This window comes from Salvelinus namaycush, chromosome 9, assembly GCF_016432855.1.
Source record: "Salvelinus namaycush isolate Seneca chromosome 9, SaNama_1.0, whole genome shotgun sequence".
NCBI lineage: Eukaryota > Metazoa > Chordata > Actinopteri > Salmoniformes > Salmonidae > Salvelinus > Salvelinus namaycush.
In genome coordinates this window covers 27,952,610-27,968,103 of record NC_052315.1, presented here as the reverse complement: position 1 = coordinate 27,968,103, position 15,494 = coordinate 27,952,610, and the positions used below count along the sequence as shown (strand labels likewise).

At 47.2% G+C, this 15,494-nt stretch overlaps 1 protein-coding gene across 1 annotated transcript in view; it reads right to left on the bottom strand.

The window, feature by feature from the left end:
* Window positions 1-943: 943 nt before the first annotated feature.
* Window positions 944-15,494, bottom strand: part of LOC120053452 (insulin-like growth factor 1 receptor) — a 187,672-nt gene continuing 173,121 nt past the window's right edge. Inside the window, exons 20-21 of the mRNA XM_039000579.1 lie at window positions 11,567-11,701; window positions 944-1,955 (exon numbers count right to left, since the gene is read on the bottom strand). Coding sequence (XP_038856507.1) covers window positions 1,421-1,955; window positions 11,567-11,701 — 670 coding nt within the window. The 3' untranslated portion in view covers window positions 944-1,420. The remainder of the gene's footprint in view (window positions 1,956-11,566; window positions 11,702-15,494) is intronic.

Here is a 15,494-nt window from a genome sequence, read left to right as displayed (position 1 = left end):
GCTGGGCCACTCAAAGACATTCAGAGACTTGTTCCAAAGCCACTCCCGAGTTGTCTTGGCTGCGTGCTTAGACTTGTCCCGGGCAGGTTTTCATCAAGGATCTCTCTGTGCTTTGCTCCGTTCATCTTTGCCTTGACCCTGACTAGTCTCCCTGCCGCTGAAAAACATCCTTCACCGCAGGGATGGTACCAGGTTTCCTCCAGACGTGACCCGGCCAAAGAGTTCAATCTTGGTTCATCAGACCAGAGAATCTTGATTCTCATGGTTTGAGAGTCCTTTAGGTGCCTTTTGGCAAACTCCAGGCAAGCTGTCATGTGCCTTTTACTAAGGAGTGGCTTCCGTCTGGCCACTCAACCATAAATGTCTGATGGAGTGCTGCAGAGATGGTTGTCTCCCATCTCCACAGAGGAACTTTGGAGCTCTGTCAGAGTGACCACCCGGTTCTTGGTCACCTCCATGACCAAGACCCTTCTCCTCCGATTGCTTAGTTTGGCCGGGTTTGGTGATGCCAAACTTCTTCCATTTAAGAATGATGGAGGCCACTGTTCTTGGGGACCTTCAATGCTGCAGATTTTTTTTGGTACCCTTCCCCAGATCTTGTCTCGGAGCTCTACGGACAATTCCTTCGACCTTATGGCTTGGTTTTTGCTCTGACGTGCACTGTCAACTGTGGGACCTTATATAGACAGGTGTGTGCCTTTCCAAATCATGTCCAATCAATTTAATGTACCACTCGTGGACTCCAATCAAGTTGTAGAAACATCTCAAGGATGATCAATGGAAACAGTATGCACCGGAGCTCAATTTCGAGTCTCATAACAAAGGCCAGGAATACTTGCAAAATCTATTTTTGCTTTGTCATTATAGGGTAAAAAATATCTTAGAATAAGGCTGTAATGTAACAAAATGTGGAAAAAGTCAAGGGGTCTGAATACTTTCCGAAGGCAGTATAAACACACTCAGAGATACACATTATTCTCTCAGAAATGATCTAAATGGGCTCGTCTGTTGGATTTTCTAGCAGATATGCTTCAAATTCTTTTTTTAAGTTATTGTCTCTCACTTACAATACCTGTCAGTCAGGGAATATTGATGATGTCCTTCTTTAATGATGTTTTTAAAGTAACAAATACTAAACAAGAAGTAAACCCTAGAGCTTCCCAGTGTTGTTGTTCGTTCTGAGCCACCATACTCCAAACGCTTTAGCAGGTTTCTGTGCTGTTTCTCAGTCTTGGTATTCAATAATAAATCTTGATAATATTATTTAAAAATGAAAGACTCCTACTGCAGTAGAGTAGTATAATGTGTCAGTTATTCACTCATCCATCACCCCATCATAACTAAAGCAGGGGAGAAGTTTATGTTACCCTGTGTGAGAAGAGGAGGAGTGGGGTGATCTGGCTGAGGGGGGAGGAGGGGATCAGCAGGCTGAAGACTGGGGCAGTGGCAGCGCCCGCTCATTCTTGCGCCCCCCGTTCATGTGAGCGTAGTTTTGTGTATCCTCAAAGTTGGGCCGCAGCACCACCACTGGCCCGTTGGCCGATATCTGTCCTGAGTGCTTGTCCAAGGCCAGGCCTGGGGAGGCCGAGACAGAGGCAGCCGGGACTGAGGTGGAGGGAGAGCCAGGTCCCTTCGGGGTATTAGAAGGGCATTGCATTGGGGATAACTGCTGGGGAGGAGGGGGCGCTGAGCCCCCTGTGGCCCCCATGGGTCCCTGGGAGGGCAGAGGAACAGCAGTGGGGGGTCTGCTGGGTGCAGGGTCCAGTGGCACGTTCTTCATGTTCTCCACCTCCATGTCCAGCTCCTCAGTGTCCGGGGGCTTGTTCTCCTCGCTGAAGAAGAAGCTCATCTCACTGAACGGAGGCTCCAGCTCCTCCTTGAGGCTGTTGATGATCTCCAGGAAGGAGGGACGCATCTTGGGGTTGTACTGCCAGCACATCCGCATCAGCTCAAACCTAAGGGCACAAACACATTATCTCATTTATTATACATAATATGAAGGAACTAAAATATGATCCAATACATCTATCATTGCATCTTCTCACCATAAGGTGGCAGAGTGCACCAAGATAGAGCCAATGAAAATGTTTCTGATACTCACTGAAACAAACGACTTCCAGAGGTTTCTATACAAACAGCTACTGCCAACTATGCATAGAACATCAGTAAGAATCTACCATCATATACCATACTACAGCATGTGTACAACTAGACAGTAAATCATACATGAGCATACTGTGCTAGGCTAGCGACAGAACACAGAAAACATCAAAACAACACCATAAAAAGAGAATCATTACAGTTTGGTGTGGTGCTCGACCACACACCACATATTACATTATACACAAACAAGCTAAGAATACCTTCTACAGCCTACTGACATAAACCACTTAGTCATCTCCCTCTCTCCCAGCAGCCACCTCTCTATGTCCGATCCCACAACAGCCTGTACAGCTGGGTATCTCAGCCTCTCCGCACCAAAGCTTTCTGGGTAGTTCTCTCTGAAGCAGACACTTAACTTCAAACTAAGTTTCAGCCAGCGGGAGGGAGGGTTGGTCATGGTTTGTTCTTTAGCCTCTCAGTGAGTGAGTCTCTTAAAGTTGTCTTTCAGATGGCTAAACTAAACCCCGGCTCCAACACCTCCCATGAAAATGGCTGTAATGCTTGGAGCTGGGCCCACGCACCAGAGTAACCTGTCTGCTTGACATTGGCATGCTGAAAATTCTTCCTGGACAATCTGTCGCTGTGTATAACTTTCGCTGATGTGAAATGAGAAAATACGCTACAATAAATCATGTCTGCATGTCAGCACCCAGCTCCTCATCACACACAAACACATTCCAGCACATTTTACTTTTCACATCATTTCACTCACATCACGATATGTAAAGGTTGCATCGTTCACAACATTATAAATACCCATACCAATGCAAGCCTCTATCAGAGTAGAGATAGAGAGAGCTACAAAAGAGAGCAACCTATGCTATGACAGACCATTAATAAACAGGAATCTGCAGCTGCAGGCCTGACCATTAACATGTTTCACAATCTCAGAAAATCAGTTATTTTCATGGAGCTTTCTAACATTGGACCAAATGTCTAGTCATATTTCACCATAGAACAGTATCTTAGATATTGCCATAATTCTATCTATACTGAACTAAAATATGAACCCAACATGCAACAATTTCAAAGATTATACTGAGTTACAGTTCATATATAGAAATCAGTCATTTAAAATAAATTCATTAGGCCCAAATCTATGTATTTCACATGACTGTGACTTCACATGTATTTCACATGTTGGTCAAATATACCTTAATGAAAAGCTAGGGGCGTGGATCAGAAAACCAGTCAGTATCTGGTGTGACCACCATTTGCCCCATGCAGTGTGATACATCTCCTTCGCATAAAGTTGATCAGGCTGTTGATTGTGGCCTGTGGAATGTTGTTCCAGTCCTTTTCAATGGCTGTGCGAAGTTGCTGGATATTGGTGGGAAGTGGAACATGCTGTCGTACACATTGATCCAGAGAATCCCAAACATGCTCAATGGGTGACATGTCCAGGCCATGGAAGAACTGGGACATTTTCAGGTTCCAGGATTTGTGTACAGTGCATTATCATGCTGAAACATGAGGCGATGGCAGTGGATGAATGGCATTTAAATTGCCATAGATAAAATGCAACTGTGTTCGTTGTCCGTAGCTTATGTCTGCCCATACAATAACCTCACCGCCACCATGGGCCACTCTGTTCACAAAGTTGATATCAGCAAACCGCTCGCTAACACAACACCATACACACTGTCTGCCATCTGCTTGGTAGATTGGAAAGCGGTATTCATCCGTGAAGAGCACACTTCTCCAGCATGCCAGTGGCCATCGAAGGTGAGGATTTGCCCACTTAAGTCGGTTACGACATTGAACTGCAGTCAGGGCAAAACCCTAGTGAGGATGACAAGCACGCAGATGAGCTTCCCTGAGAAGGTTTCTGACAATTCTTTGGTTGTGCAAACCCACAATTTCATCAGCTCTCCGGGTGACTGGTCTAAGGTAAAGAAGCCAGATGTGGAGGTCCTGAGCTGGCATGGTTACATGTGGTCTGCGGTTGTGAGGCCGGTTGGAAGTACTGCAAAATTCTTTAAAACAATGTTGGAGGCAGCTTATGGTAGAGAAATTAGCATTCAATTCTCTGGCAACATCTCTGGTGGACATTCCTGCAGTCAGCATGCCAATTACACGCTCCCTCAAAACTTGAGACATATTTGGCATTGTGTTGTATGACAAAACACATTTTAGAGTGGCATTTTACTGTCCCCAGAACAAGGTGCACCTGTGTAATGATCATGCCTTTGAATCAACTTCTATATGATATGCCACACCTGTCAGGTGGAATAATTATCTTTGCTAAGGAGAAATGATCACCAACATGGATTGCAAACAAATTAGTGCACAAAATTGGAGAGAAATAAGCTGTTTGTGTGTATGGAAAATTTCGGGGATCTTTGATTCAGCTCATGAAACATGGGACCAACAGTTTTGTTCAGTGTAGTATAGCGTATGTGTATTTAAAGTTTCACTCATCCCCATAATAATTCAGATTTTACACTGCTGTTACACGCTGTTTATTATCTATGCAGTCACTTTACCCCTACCTACATGTACATATTACCTCAATTACCTCGACTAACCTGTGCCCCCGCACATTGACACAGTGCCGGTACCCCCTGTATATAGCCTCGTTACTGATATTTTATTGTTGCTCATTTACTTGATTAACTTTAGTTTATCTAGTAAATATATTTCTTAACTCTTATCTTTCTTTTCCATTGTTGGTTAAGGAAGCATTTCACTGTAAGTTATTTTTTTTTGGACTGATTTGATACCCATACAGTTGAAGTCGGAAGTTTACATACACCTTAGCCAAATACATTTAAACTCAGTTTTCACACTTCCTGACATTTAATCCTAGTAAAGAATCCCTGTTTTAGGTCAGTTAGGATCACCACTTAATTTTCATTTCTTTCATCACATTCCCAGTGGGTCAGAAGTTTACATAAACTCAGTATTTGGTAGAATTAACTTTAAATTGTTTAACTGGGTCAAACGTTTCGTGTAGCCTTCCACAAGCTTCCCACATTAAGTTGGGTGAATTTTGGCCCATTCCTCCTGACAGAGCCGGAGTAACTGAGTCAGGTGTGTAGGCCTCCTTGCTCGCACACACTTTTTCAGTTCTGCCCAGACATTTTCTGTAGGATTGAGGTCAGGGCTTTGTGATGGCCACTCCAATACCTTGACTTTGTTGTCCTTAAGGCATTTTCACACAACTTAGGAAGTATGCTTGGGGTCATTGTCCATTTGGGAGACCAATTTGTGACCAAGCTTTAACTTCCTGACTGATGTCTTGAGATGTTGCTTCAATATATCCACAGAATTTTCCTCCCTCATGATGCAATCTATTTTGTGAAGTGCACCAGTCCCTCTTGCAGCATAGCACCCCCACAACATGATGCTGCCACCCCGTGCTTCACGGTTGGGATGGGGTTCTTTGGCTTGCAATCCTCCCCCTTTTTCCACCAAACATAACGATGGTCATTATGGCCAAACAGTTCTATTTTTGTTTCATCAGACCAGAGGACATTTCTCCAAAAAGTATGATCTTTGTCCCCATGTGCAGTTGTAAACCGTAGTCTGGCTTTTTTATGGCGGTTTTGGAGCAGTGGCTTCTTCCTTTTTGAGCGGCCTTTCAGGTTATGTCGATATAGGACTTGTTTTACTGTGGATATAGATACTTTTGTACCTGTTTCCTCCAGCATCTTCACAAGGTCCTTTGCTGATGTTCTGGGATTGATTTGCACTTCTCGCACCAAAGTACGTTCATCTCTAGGAGACAGAACGCGTCTCCTTCCTGAGCGGTATGACGGCTGCGTGGTCCCATGGTGTTTATAGTTGCATACTATTGTTTGTACAGATGAACGTGGTACCTTCAGTCGTTTGGAAATTGCTCCCAAGGATGAACCAGACTTGTGGAGGTCTACAATTTTTGTTCTGAGGTCTTGGCTGATTTCTTGTGATTTTCCCATGATTTCAAGCAAAGGGGCACTGAGTTTGAAGGTAGGCCTTGAAATACATCAACAGGTACACCTCCAATTGACTCAAATGATGTCAATTCGCCTATCAGAAGCTTCTAAAGCCATGAAATCATTTTCAGGAATTTTCCAAGCTATTTAAAGGCACAGTCAACTTTGTGTATGTAAACGTCTGACCCACTGGAATTGTGATACAATGAATTTTAAGTGAAATAATCTGTTTGTAAACACTTGTTGGAAAAATTACTTATGTCATGCACAAAGTAGAAAAACTATAGTTTGTTAACAAGAAATTTGTGGAGTGGTTGAAAAACGAGTTTTAATGACTCCAACCTAAGTGTATGTAAACTTCCGACTTCAACTGTATATGGTAAAAATGGGAAAACATTTCAAATATGACTCATACTTTTTTAAATTATGTTATTGTTGTCTTCTTCTCTCTCTTCTCTTCTTCTCTTCTCTCTCGTTGTCTTCTTCTCTCTCAATCCCCCTCTTTCTTCAGACTGACTACAGCATTGTTCTGCAGCCCTTGCTGGCTCCTGGCTCTGCAGGTCTCCGTACTGTAACTCTCCTCTAACTCACTACAGGAGAGGCTACCAGCAGTGGCAACCTTTCCAGTACAAACCCTCCCCCACCCCACACTCTCCCCCTCCCCTGCGTAACACAATTCACACTCTCTTGCAATCAGGACACCACTGTGAGGCTGCCATAGAAACCCAAGGTTTGTGTCTGCATAACACCCGCCCCTCTCTCCCCTCTCTGTAAGGTGAGGGAAAGGGGGAATGCCTTCGCATTGAGATCAGAGGCAGAGAGGAGAAATGCATGTACACAGCAGAGCCGCCTGACAGCTAGGGAGGCTGTTCCATTCCACTTTCCCAGACAAGACAGGACAAGACCAGACCAAGACCCAGACAGACCGACAGTCTCTCTCTCTCTCTCTCTCTCTCTCTCTTTCTCTCTCTCTCTCTCTAAGAACAGATATAGCCCTTGGTTTACCCCAGACTTGACTGCCCTTGACCAGCACAAAAACATCCTGTGGCGTTCTGCATTAGCATTAAATAGCCCCCGCAATATGCAACTTTTCAAACAGAAATTTGCATCCTGTAGCACTAATTCCAAAAAGTTTTGGGACAATGTAAAGTCCATGGAGAATAAGAGCACCTCCTCCCAGCTGCCCACTGCACTGAGGATAGGAAACCCTGTCACCACCGATAAATAAGCATTTTTCCATGGCTGGCCATGCTTTCCACCTGGCTACCCCTACCCCGCCCAACATCTCAGCACCCCCTGCAGCAACTTTCCCAAGCCCCCCCCCACACACACACACTTCTCCTTCACCCAAATCCAGACAGCTGATGTTCTGAAAGAGCTGCAACATCTGGATCCATACAAATCAGCTGGGCTAGACAATCTGGACCCTCTCTTTCTAAAACTATCCACAGAAATTGTTGCAACCCCTATTACTAGCCTATTCAACCTCTCTTTCGTATCGTCTGAGATCCCTAAAGATTGGAAAGCTGCCGCGGTCATCCCCACTCTAGACCCAAACTGTTATAGACCTATATCCATCCTGCCCTGCCTTTCTAAAATCTTCGAAAGCCAAGATAACAAACAGATCACCGACCATTTAGAATCCCACCGTACCTTCTCCACTATGCAATCTGGTTTCCGAGCTGGTCATGGGTGCACCTCAGCCACGCTCAAGGTCCTAAACGATATCATAACCGCCATCAATAAAAGACAGTACTGTGCAGCCGTCTTCATCGACATGGCCAAGGCTTTCGACTCTGTCAATCACCGCATTCTTATCGGCAGACTCAATAGCCTTGGCTTCTCAAATGACTGCCTCGCCTGGTTCACCAACTACTTCTCAGATAGAGTTTAGTGTGTCAAATCGGAGGGCCTGTTGTCCGGACCTCTGGCAGTCTCTATGGGGGTGCCACAGGGTTCAATTCTCGGGCCGACTCTTTTCTCTGTATATATCAATGATGTCGCTCTTGCTGCTGGTGATTCTCTGATCCACCTCTACGCAGACGACACCATTCTGTATACATCTGGCCCTTCTTTGGACACTGTGCTAACAAACCTCCAAACGAGCTTCAATGCCATACAACACTCCTACCATGACCTCCAACTGCTTTTAAATGCTAGTAAAACTAAGTGCATGCTCTTCAACCGATTGCTGCCTGCAACCTCCCGCCCGACTAGCATCACTACTCTGGACGGTTCTGACTTAGAATATGTGGACAACTACAAATACCTAGGTGTCTGGTTAGACTGTAAACTCTCCTTCCAGACTCACATTAAGTATCTCCAATCTAAGATTAAATCTAGAGTGGGTTTCCTATTTCGCAACAAAGCCTCCTTCACTCATGCTGCCAAACATACCCTTGTAAAACTGACTATCCTTCCGATCCTTTACAAAATAGCCTCCAACACTCCACTCAGCAAACTGGATGTAGTCTATCACAGTGCCATCCGTTTTGTCACCAAAGCCCCATATACTACCCACCATTGCGACCTGTATGCTCTCGTTGGCTGGCCCTCACTACATATTCGTCGCCAAACACACTGGCTCCAGGTCATCTATAAGTCTTTGCTAGGTAAAGCTCCGCCTTATCTCAGCTCACTGGTCACCATAGCAACACCCACCCGTAGCACGCGCTCCAGCAGGTATATTTCACTGGTCACCATAGCAACACCCACCCGTAGCACGCGCTCCAGCAGGTATATTTCACTGGTCACCATAGCAACACCCATCCGTAGCACGCGCTCCAGCAGGTATATTTCACTGGTCACCATAGCAACACCCACCCGTAGCACGCGCTCCAGCAGGTATATTTCACTGGTCATCCCCAAAGCCAACCCTCCCTTTGGCCGCCTTTCCTTCCAGTTCTCTGCTGCCGATGACTGGAACAAATTGCAAAAATCACTGAAGCTGGAGTCATATATCTCCCTCTCTAACTTTAAGCATCAGCTGTCAGAGCAGCTTACTGATCATTGCACCTGTACACAGCCCATCTGTAAATAGCACACCCAACTACCTCAGCCCTATATTGTTACTTATCCTCTTGCTATTTTGCCCCCCAGTATCTCTACTTGTACATCATCATCTGCACATCCATCACTCCAGTGTTAATGCTAAATTGTAATTATTTCGCCTCTATGGCCTATTTATTGCCTTAGCTATCTACTTTTCTACATTTTCACACACTGTTTATAGATTTTTCTATTGTGTTATTGACTGACGTTTGTTTATGTGTAACTCTGTGTTGTTGTTTTTGTCGCACTGCTTTGCTTTATCTTGGCCAGGTCGCAGTTGTAAATGAGAACTTGTTCTCAACTGACCTACCTGGTTAAATAAAGGTTCAATTGAATAAAGGTTCCTTGCTAAATCTGCCAATATTTCCCTTGCAGCTACTATTTAGAGTTGAGGGGCCAAATGTGCGTACTACACTGCTCAAAAAAATAAAGGGAACACTTAAACAACACAATGTAACTCCAAGTCAATCACACTTCTGTGAAATCAAACTGTCCACTTAGGAAGCAACACTGATTGACAATAAATTTCACATGCTGTTGTGCAAATGGAATAGACAAAAGGTGGAAATTATAGGCAATTAGCAAGACACCCCCAAAAAAGGAGTGATTCTGCAGGTGATGACCACAGACCACTTCTCAGTTCCTATGCTTCCTGGCTGATGTTTTGGTCACTTTTGAATGCTGGCGGTGCTCTCACTCTAGTGGTAGCATGAGACGGAGTCTACAACCCACACAAGTGGCTCAGGTAGTGCAGTTCATCCAGGATGGCACATCAATGCGAGCTGTGGCAAAAAGGTTTGCTGTGTCTGTCAGCGTAGTGTCCAGAGCATGGAGGCGCTACCAGGAGACAGGCCAGTACATCAGGAGACGTGGAGGAGGCCGTAGGAGGGCAACAACCCAGCAGCAGGACCGCTACCTCCGCCTTTGTGCAAGGAGGTGCACTGCCAGCGCCCTGCAAAATGACCTCCAGCAGGCCACAAATGTGCATGTGTCTGCTCAAACTGTCAGAAACAGACTCCATGAGGGTGGTATGAGGGCCCGACGTCCACAGGTGGGGGTTGTGCTTACAGCCCAACACCGTGCAGGACGTTTGGCATTTGCCAGAGAACACCAAGATTGGCAAATTCGCCACTGGCGCCCTGTGCTCTTCACAGATGAAAGCAGGTTCACACTGAGCACATGAGCACATGTGACAGACGTGACAGAGTCTGGAGACGCCGTGGAGAACGTTCTGCTGCCTGCAACATCCTCCAGCATGACCGGTTTGGCGATGGGTCAGTCATGGTGTGGGGTGGCATTTCTTTGTGGGGCCGCACAGCCCTCCATGTGCTCGCCAGAGGTAGCCTGACTGCCATTAGGTACCGAGATGAGATCCTCAGACCCCTTGTGAGACCATATGCTGACACATGCACATTTGTGGCCTGCTGGAGGTCATTTTGCAGGGCTCTGGCAGTGCACCTCCTTGCACAAAGGCGGAGGTAGCGGTCCTGCTGCTGGGTTGTTGCCCTCCTACGGCCTCCTCCACGTCTCCTGATGTACTGGCCTGTCTCCTGGTAGCGCCTCCATGCTCTGGACACTACGCTGACAGACACAGCAAACCTTTTTGCCACAGCTCGCATTGATGTGCCATCCTGGATGAACTGCACTACCTGAGCCACTTGTGTGGGTTGTAGACTCCGTCTCATGCTACCACTAGAGTGAGAGCACCGCCAGCATTCAAAAGTGACCAAAACATCAGCCAGGAAGCATAGGAACTGAGAAGTGGTCTGTGGTCACCACCTGCAGAATCACTCCTTTTTTGGGGGTGTCTTGCTAATTGCCTATAATTTCCACCTTTTGTCTATTCCATTTGCACAACAGCATGTGAAATGTATTGTCAATCAGTGTTGCTTCCTAAGTGGACAGTTTGATTTCACAGAAGTGTGATTGACTTGGAGTTATATTGTGTTTTTTAAGTGTTCCCTTTATTTTTTTGAGCAGTGTATATCATGAGAGCCATATGCCAGTGGGGAGCCAAGCGAAGGCCTGACTGGTGACATTTACATCACAGGTTAAATGGAGCACAGTGACATCATGGCCCACATGCTCAGCTGGTGTTACGGGAGCTCCCTCCTCAGCAGTAAGCCAAGGTCCATGGAAGGGATGCCACGGCCCGTGTGTGAAAGATGCCGCTCATTCCCGATTAGTGAGGGTTCTGTCATTTTTTTTGTATATATTTTTTTCCACCTTTATTTAACAATGACAGTGAGCTGGTACTAGAGGACAATATCTTCAGAAAATGCACCTAAGGAATAATCCTAACAGTGGAACAGACAATAGGAAAAACACCACATATTGAAAGGTGTGGCTAAGACTGTCATTGAGAAATTGATTCTCCTGCGTCTGACTCAGTCCCAGAGCAAGAGTGACATTGAAAGAAAGAGCAGGGGACTCACAGCATGTCAGGACAGTTGTCAGGCTTGTCCAGGAGTCCTCCCTCCATGACGAAACGCAGCACCTGCTCGTTGGACATGCCCTGATACGGCTGCTCAGACAAGGTAGAAATCTCCCACAGCACCACCCCAAATGACCTGCAGGGGGAGACAGAGGAGACAGGTATGTTAGAAACAACACAAATGTTTTATTTCAAGTTTTATTAGTTGTATATATAGGATAGAAATGGTATACACTGTCCAGTGAAATGCTTACTTGCAGGCTCCTTCTCGACAATGCAACAACAATAACAAATAATACAAGATAAGAATACGAACATAAAGTAAATGGCTCAGTAGAATATATAAATATTTGTATAAGTATAATACAGGAAAGCACAATTTATTGTCCAATATTTACCCGTTTTGGGGATGGGGGGATTGGGGGGCAAGTGTTTAAATTGTGCAGTATTTAGCAATAATAATAAGAGTCTGGTAGCAGCAGATGTGATGTGATGTGACGTGCGTGCGTGCGTGCATACATGCATGTGTGTCTGTGTGGGAGTTTGCATGAGTAAGTGCATGTGAGCTAAGCTAAGGTGCGGAGAGTCAGTGCAGGTGGTCAGTCCAGTTCAAGTGTGGCTGGGGTGTGTGGGGTCCTTGATGATGCTGCGGGCCTTCCTCGGGCACAGCTTCAAGTAGATGTCCTGGATGGATGGAAGTATAGTCCCAGTGATGTATAAGGCCATCTTCACCACCCGCTGGAGGGCCTTGCGGTCATAGACCGAGCAATTCCCATACCAGGCCGTGATGCAACCGGTCAAGACGCTCTCGATTGTGCAGCGGTAGTATTTGGAGAGGACCCGGGCTAGCATGCTGAATTTCTTTAGCCGCCCTTAGGAAGTAGACACGCTGTTTTTATTTTAATTGTTTTATTTAAACTTTAGTTATCTGTTGCACCCTCTTGACAAGAGTGGTGGTGTTGTTGGTCCATCTCAAGTCCTCGGTGATGTGGACGCCGAGAAACTTAAAACTGCTGACTCTCTCGACTGCAGTCCAATTGATGTGGATCATGGTATGTTCCCTCTGCTTCCTGAAGTCAACAATCAACATCTTTTGTTTTGCTGATGTTGAGGTAGAAGTTGTTGTCCTGGCAGCACAATGGCAGTTCACTTACCTCCTCCCTATAGGCTGACTCGTCGTTGTTGGTTATCAGGCCTACAACTCTGATGTCATCAGCAAACTTGATGAAGGAGTTGGAGTCGTGCAAAGCCATGCCGTCGTGGGTGAACAGGGACTACAGCAGAGGGCTGAGGACACACCCCTGGGGTTCCCCTGTGTTAAGAGTCAGTGTGGAGGAGGTGTTGTTTCCAATCCACACAGCCTGTGCAGACCACCGTCAGGAAGTCCAGGATTCAGTTGCAGACAGTGGTTTCCAGTCCCAGGGCTCTGAGCTTGGTGTCGACCTTGGAGGGAACAATAGTGTTGAATGCTGAACTCTAGTCAATGAACAGCATTTTCACATACTGTAGGTGTTCCTCTTGTCCAGGCCTAGTGGAAAGCGATGGAAATGGCATCTTCCATCAGCAGCAGCATACTGTAGTAGGACCATGCAGGGTAATACAGGCAAAAACATCCATACACAGGGCCCAGCAGGGCATGTAAATAGTCTCTGGCAGTGCTTTACAAGGATGGTGCTGCATTGTGTAATGTTGAGTAAGACTGTTCTCTAACAGTGGGAAGAAGATTGTGCAAAGAACAGAAGAAACATTTATTCATAAATTCATGCTACATATATTAATCAAATAAGGACAAATGTATATGTTTGTGTAATTTTGAATTATCCATATTTTATCCATACAATGAGCCTGTATACTACCTAGTGTCACACCCTGGCCTTAGTTATCTTTGTTTTCATTATTATTTTAGTTAGGTCAGGGTGTGACATGGGGAAGTTTGTGTGTTTTTGTATTGTCTAGGGTGTTGTATGGTTTAGGGGGTTAAATAGAGTAGATGGGTTAGTGTTCAGTGTAGGTGTCTAGGAAAGTCTATGGTTGCCTGAATTGGTTCTCAATCAGAGACAGCTGGTTATTGTTGTCTCTGATTGGGAGCCATATTTAAGGTAGCCATAGGCTTTAGCTGTTTGTGGGTAATTGTCTATGTGTAGTGTTTGTGTCAGCACTATTTATATGTATAGCTTCACGGTTGTTAGTTTGTGTATAGTTGTTCGTTTCTTGTTTTTTCTCTCTTCTATAATAAAAGAAGATGTATTTTGCACACGCTGCGCCTTGGCATACTTTCTCACAAGAAGACGATCGTGACAGAATTACCCACCAATCTAGGACCAAGCGGCGTGTCAAGTGGCAACAGGACCCACCTACACAGGATTCATGGACATGGGAGGAGATACTGGATGGTAAGGGACCTTGGGCACAACCGGGAGAATATCGCCTCCCTCGTGAAGAGCTGGAGGCAGCTAAAGCCGAGAGGAGGCGATATGAGGAGGCAGCACGGAAGCAAGGCTGGAAGCCCATGAGTACAACCCAAAAATTTCTTGGGGGGGGCCTTAAAGGGAGTGTGGCGAAGTCAGGTAGGAGACCTGCGCCTACTCCCTGTACTTACCGTGGAGAGCGAGAGTACGGGCAGACACCGTGTTACGCAGTAGAGCGCATGGTGTCTCCTGTACGTGTGCATAGCCCGGTTCGGTACATTCCAGCTCCACGTATCGACCGGGCTAGATTGAGCGTTGAGCCGGATGTCATGAAGCCGGCCCAACGCATCTGGCCACCAGTGCGTCTCCTCGGGCCGGCTTACATGGCACCAGCCTTACGCATGGTGTCCCCGGTTCGCCTACATAGCCCGGTGCGGGTTATTCCACCTCCCCGCACTGGTCGGGCGACGGGGAGCATACAACCAGGTAAGGTTGGACAGGCTCAGTGCTCAAGGGAGCCAGTACGCCTGCACGGTCCGGTATTTCCGGCGCCACCTCCCCGCTCCAGCCCAGTACCACCAGTGCCTACACCACGCACCAGGCTTCCTGTGCGTCTTCAGAGCCCTGTGCCTCCTCCACGCACTAGCTCTATGGTGCGTGTCTCCAGCCCTTTACCACCAGTGCCTACACCACGCACCAAGCCTCCTGTGCGTCCCCAGAGTCCTGTGCGTCCTGTTGCTGCTCCCCGCACTAGCCCTGAGATGCGTGTCCTCAGCCCGGTACCTCCAGTTCCGGCACCACGCACCAGGCCTACAGTGCGTCTCAGCCGGCCAGAGTCTGCCGTCTGCCCAACGGCGCCTGAACTGCCCGTCTGCCCAATGGCGCCTGAACTGCCCGTCTGCCCAACGGCGCCTGAACTGCCCGTCTGCCCAACGGCGCCTGAACTGCCCGTCTGCCCAACGCCGTCTGAACTGTCCGTCTGCCAAGCGCCGCATGAACTGCCCGTCTGTACTGAGTATTCAAAGCCGCCCGTCTGTACTGAGCCTGCAAAGCCGCCCGTCTGCCATGAGCCTTCAGAGCCTTCCGCCAGACAGGAGCCGCCAGAGCCTTCCGCCAGACAGGAGCCGCTAGAGCCTTCCGCCAGACAGGAGCCGCCAAAGCCTTCCGCCAGACAGGAGCCGCCAAAGCCTTCCGCCAGACAGGAGCAGCCAGAGCCTTCCGCCAGACAGGATCAGCCAGAGCCTTCCGCCAGACAGGATCAGCCAGAGCCTTCCGCCAGACAGGATCAGCCAGAGCCTTCCGCCAGACAGGATCAGCCAGAGCCTTCCGCCAGACAGGATCTGCCAGATCCGTCAGCCAGCCATGAGCAGCCAGATCCGTCAGCCAGCCATGAGCAGCCAGATCCGTCAGCCAGCCATGAGCAGCCAGATCCGTCAGCCAGCCATGAGCAGCCAGATCCGTCAGCCAGCCATGAGCAGCCAGATCCGTCAGCCAGCCATGAGCAGCCAGATCCGTCAGCCA